Consider the following 4,879-nt stretch of genomic DNA (forward strand, 5'->3'; position numbering starts at 1 on the left):
CCACCCTGTTTGTAAGCATTTTATGATGTGCCTATTTTGTGCGGGTAAGGGATGGTTGGGAATTTGATCTGGTATGTTAATTTATGTATGTCATTATGAAAAACTTTAATAAAAAAATAAATTAAAAAAAAGTATCTCACTGTTCTATATGGGACATGGACAAACCAGACTCAAATTATGTAACTTATTTGGTTTCACTCCTTTATTTATTTTGAAGAGGCAAAGAAGAGAAAACAGGAACGGTTGTCAGATTTCAGTGAATTTCGTAAAAGTTAAAATAAAACAAAACTTCTACTGGTGAAACAGTGTCATGTATTATTTATGTTCTCTGTCCTGTTATATTAAAATAGGCATTATAAATCATTTATTTCAAGAGAAAGATTACATTTTTAGATTATCATTTTCTGTTACAGAACTGACAGAGGAAAACAAAGCTATAGGTATCATAGCATAACATGACTAAAGAAATAAAAAAAAACTGTTAAAATTATCAAAATATTGAGAAAGACGATTCAGTATTCTAACAGTTTATCTCACTAAGGTTTTAACATGAATGAAAAAATAGGAAAAAAAAACCTTACTTGTTGCTCATTAAATCATAAAATCTTATTCATTAATTTCCCATGTGGGGTATTTTATGACATTTATCTCCCGGACGAATAATATTGTCAGTGCTCCTCTAAAACATACGGATTAATTTTGAATGTGTCTGTAAAGTTTTAAAACACAAGAAAAAATGCAATGAGACTTGATTCCATCTAGATAAAAAAGCAAAATGTTTACATATTGTAACCCATATCATTATTAATATTTGACGGTTCAGTGCTGACTTTCTATCTCACATCTTAGGGTCACTAAAATAATTACAATAAGAAGGAAAAACATTAAGACTGACGATGAATATGAAATAAAACTAACACTTGAAGTCATATAATTCTTAACTAAAAGCTTAACTCAAGCAGGACGTACAAACCAAACGTAACTGCTTATTCATTTATTTTGCAGAGCCTTAAACATCAATGTTTCTGTTTACTGCTCAGAATCAACCTCACAATTTTAGGAATGAAATTAGATTTTATGAACAGCTGCCGATTTCTCATAAACTACACATTTCATTCAGACTTTCAATGGCATCATCTTTACTGAAGTTTTTCCAATCCTGAGGAATTTCTCCATGACCCTGGAATTTCTTATTATAGTACTGTTCCAGTTCCTTTTGAGAGTGGCAGACAAACCATTTCCAGAAGGCCAGCTTAGAGTTATCAGCTGTAATGCTCCATGAAGCATATGGTTCACCAGCAGTTGGATACTGTTTATAAGGAACTAGACAATCTGACTCATTTGGGTGAAAGTTTCCATCACTTGCAACTAATGTGGTGCAGAAATCAATGACCAGATCATCTGTTCCTCTGTAATGCCAACTTCTAACCCCATTGGGTCGATGAAAAGGAACGCTGTGCTTCTCAGGTCTGTGGTCTTTCAAAGTGTTGGTGCAAACAGCAGCACAGAATGGACACGTTTCCCAGCAGCAGTTACACAGCTGATCAATCAGGATCTGATCAGGTTTGTGTCTGCAGTCATTCACCTTTTCCAGGGGGAGTTTGCTCATCTCTGTTGTGATTCTTTTCAGGCCTTTCTCTATCTCTTCTTTAAGGAAGTCAAAATTGTTTATGTCACTGAAGTTTTGACAACTAACAGTATCAAGTATCAACTTTGGTTTTAGTTTTCTAGAAAATTCCTCCACCCACATTTCTATGTTTCCCTTAATGTGTTTGATTTTCTCTGTTGCCTCAAACAAAGCCTGACTGATAACTCTGCTGATTTCTTCTATATTTTTCTTCAGGATATCCTGGGCTTTAACTTTCTGTGTCATGAACATGTATTCATTTACTTGTTCTTTGATGAAAGCCTCGACTTGAGCTCTTGGATTTTGAATGTATGTGATGAATATGTTAAAGTCTTCTTTCTCTGCCAGAGATGCCAACACATGTTTCTCTAAGTTCAGTCTGTTCCCATTGAATGCAGGGAAACTGCACATCATCTGTCCAGCAATATCAACTCCAGTCTTGTTACAGACGGCTTCAACAGCAGAAACTTTGAGTTTTTCACACATAATTTCTCCAAACACCACAGCAGATGAACTTCCTTTGCAGAAGCTTCTGAAAATGTTGTAATACTCATTTTTCTTGGTGTCCAAATAAGTGAACACATCATTTTTCTGTCTGTAGATCTTGAAGGAGTTTAAGATCCAACCTTCTGCCCTGTCAAAAACATGCAGTGAAAGATCAACTGAAAACTCCTTCTTGAATACATAGTTTCTCTGAGATTCAAATTTTTCTATATGAAGTTTAATATGTTGAGCCAATTCCTTTAAGTAAGTTGATGTAAAGCCTCTTGTTGCAACAGGTTTGCTCTTAATGACTGAAAGGCATTCTTGTTCAACTTCATTAATAAGTAATTTGACCTGTTTCTGTTCTTCATGTGGAAAAACTTCATGTGGAAAAACAGTCATTTTAAACATTTTCCAAACATCCCCAGTGCTTTTCTTTGTTGTTATGTAATAAAAATAATTACCATGTTGTGACAGACTTTTGTATCTTTTACTTCTTTTGGACTCATCAATGAGTCTCCATTCAACACCAAGTTCTTGAAGCACAGCAATCTGATCTTTCTCCAAGTTTATGTTCTCGATGGGTTTTGTATCAGAGGTTAATTCCTTAACCCTGTGACTCCAAATGGTGCTGAACTGTGCTTTTAGTTCCTCTTCATCATCAATGCTTTTTAACTGGTGAGCGAGCTCTTTGCTCTTCTGGAGTAGATAGTTTTCAAACTCTGTCTTCTTCTTGTCAAGCATTTTTCTAGCATTATTTTGCTGGATTACTTCATCCAGTTTTCTCTTCACTCCTCTCACAAGTTCCTCATGAAACTCTTTGATTTTGTTCTCAAATTGGCCCCGCCACTGAACCAACATCTCTTTGTCTTTGTCATCTTCAAAGTAAGCTGTCATACTTTTTGTTACATCTTCATATGTTTTACTCATTTCTTTGATAAGGTCGTTCTTGTCAACTTTGTCCAGTTGGCCTTTTTCAATTCTGAGATAAAGTTGGTTTTCAATGTTCAGCATCTCACTCCTCAGGGCCCAAGTCCAGTTCCCATATTGGACCTCCAGTTTTCTGTAAACTGCAATTTCTTGGGTGTTTTTGAAACTAAAAACAAAGTGTTCATTCATCAAGGCGTTCCACAGGTCTTGGATTTTGTTGCTGAAATGTGACAGAGTGATCCCAGTAGACTCTTTGGCTTTAGACAAGATGATGGACTTCAGTTCTTGGACACTCTCACTATAACCTGGATTTGGAGGAGCCATTGGTGGACTTCCCTCCCACAGCTGAGCAAAATATTTTACATCTTTTTGCACATCAAATGCGATGACATCACTGAAGCACTCAACATTACACACTTCCTCTTTGGCAGCAAGTTGAGTCATCTTGTCCAGTTTTTCTTGCAGTCGTCTCTTTCCGTCCATGTTTTTCTCTGCTGCTGTAATATCTGTGACGTTCTGATGGACAAACACACAACTTGGAGAAAGCTCAACTTTCTTCATCCTCATGAAAGCCTGCACAACAATCTGTAGGACATCTTGCATGTCAGCTGGATTCTCACCAAAAATGTTGATCAGTGTCATGTTTCCCAGACCAACAACAAATGTTGCAAGTTCATTGTCATGATGAAGGGTAGCATTACCTTCTAACTCAAGAGCTCGCAGTCCTTCAGTGTCTACAACTAGAATGTAGTCAAACTTGTAGTTATCCTTGATTTCCTCTGAAAGCTTAACCAGTTGCATGTAGGCACCCTTGGTGCATCTCCCAGCACTGACTGCAAACTGCAGGCCAAACATGGCGTTCAGCATCGTTGACTTTCCACTACTTTGTACACCCAGAACTGACAGCACAAAGACTCTCTGGTCACCAAGTTTCTGGATGACTTCTTTTAAGAGACTAGAGATCCATATTAAAGGCACATGGCCTGCATCCCCATCCATCAGCTCCATCGGGTGTCCTGATATCATCAGATCTGCAGCCAGCTCAGGGTATTTAGTCCAATCAGGCTGTCGGCTCAGTGATAGTTTCCTCAGAGTTTGATGAGCTTCATAGATCTGCCCCATCTCTCTGAAGATGTGTTCCAGACCAAAAGTTGCTGATTGAAGCTTTTTTGACAACAGTTCAAGCTCAGTTTGTTTGTCTTTTAAGTTATCAGATTCGTCATGTTTCTTCTTCAGGACCAAGACCTCTGACCAGGTTTTATCATATTTTTGGAGAATTGAAGAAAGATAATCTGTGGAGAGGGCATCTATGAGGATCTGAGTCCATGTCAGGAAATATTCTCTTTCTTCTGGTGGCAAACGCTGGAGGCTCTGAGTGAACAACCTCATCAGTTCACGATTGGACGCATCACACTGTTTCTGTCGTAGTTTCAATAGCTGATGACTCTTCTGACCCTTTTCTTTCTCAATGTCTCCCTTTAGATGATGCAACTCTTTATTGATTTTGCACCAGTTGGACCAAAGTTGACCTTGGCAGGGAAGAAATGTATCTTTGATTTCGGCAACGTCCATCCCTTCAACCAATTCAACTAGTTTAATTGCAGCAGATTTCCCTTTCTGGCAGATTTTCTGATCTTCATCTACTTTGATCCCAGAGACATCAGCCATAGTTTCCAGTCTGAAGGATGTGTGGGGTCCAGACAAAAGGCTTTTTATAATCTTTTTTAGTTCTTCAGAAACATCCGTCTGGCTTCTTTCTTTCAGACCCAGTTTATATTTTTGAGGTTTCATCTGAACTGCACTACACTCATTGTCAGCAATGAGAATGATTAGAGGCTT

General features: G+C 37.7%; 1 protein-coding gene across 1 annotated transcript in view; it reads right to left on the reverse strand.

Annotated features, from left to right (window-relative positions):
• Positions 1-249: 249 nt before the first annotated feature.
• Positions 250-4,879, reverse strand: part of LOC103132623 (interferon-induced very large GTPase 1-like) — a 12,975-nt gene continuing 8,345 nt past the window's right edge. Inside the window, exon 7 of the mRNA XM_007544426.2 lies at positions 250-4,876. Coding sequence (XP_007544488.2) covers positions 1,097-4,876 — 3,780 coding nt within the window. The 3' untranslated portion in view covers positions 250-1,096. The remainder of the gene's footprint in view (positions 4,877-4,879) is intronic.

The sequence above is a fragment of the Poecilia formosa genome, unplaced genomic scaffold (genome assembly GCF_000485575.1).
Source record: "Poecilia formosa unplaced genomic scaffold, Poecilia_formosa-5.1.2 Scaffold1164, whole genome shotgun sequence".
NCBI classification, from domain to species: Eukaryota; Metazoa; Chordata; class Actinopteri; order Cyprinodontiformes; family Poeciliidae; genus Poecilia; species Poecilia formosa.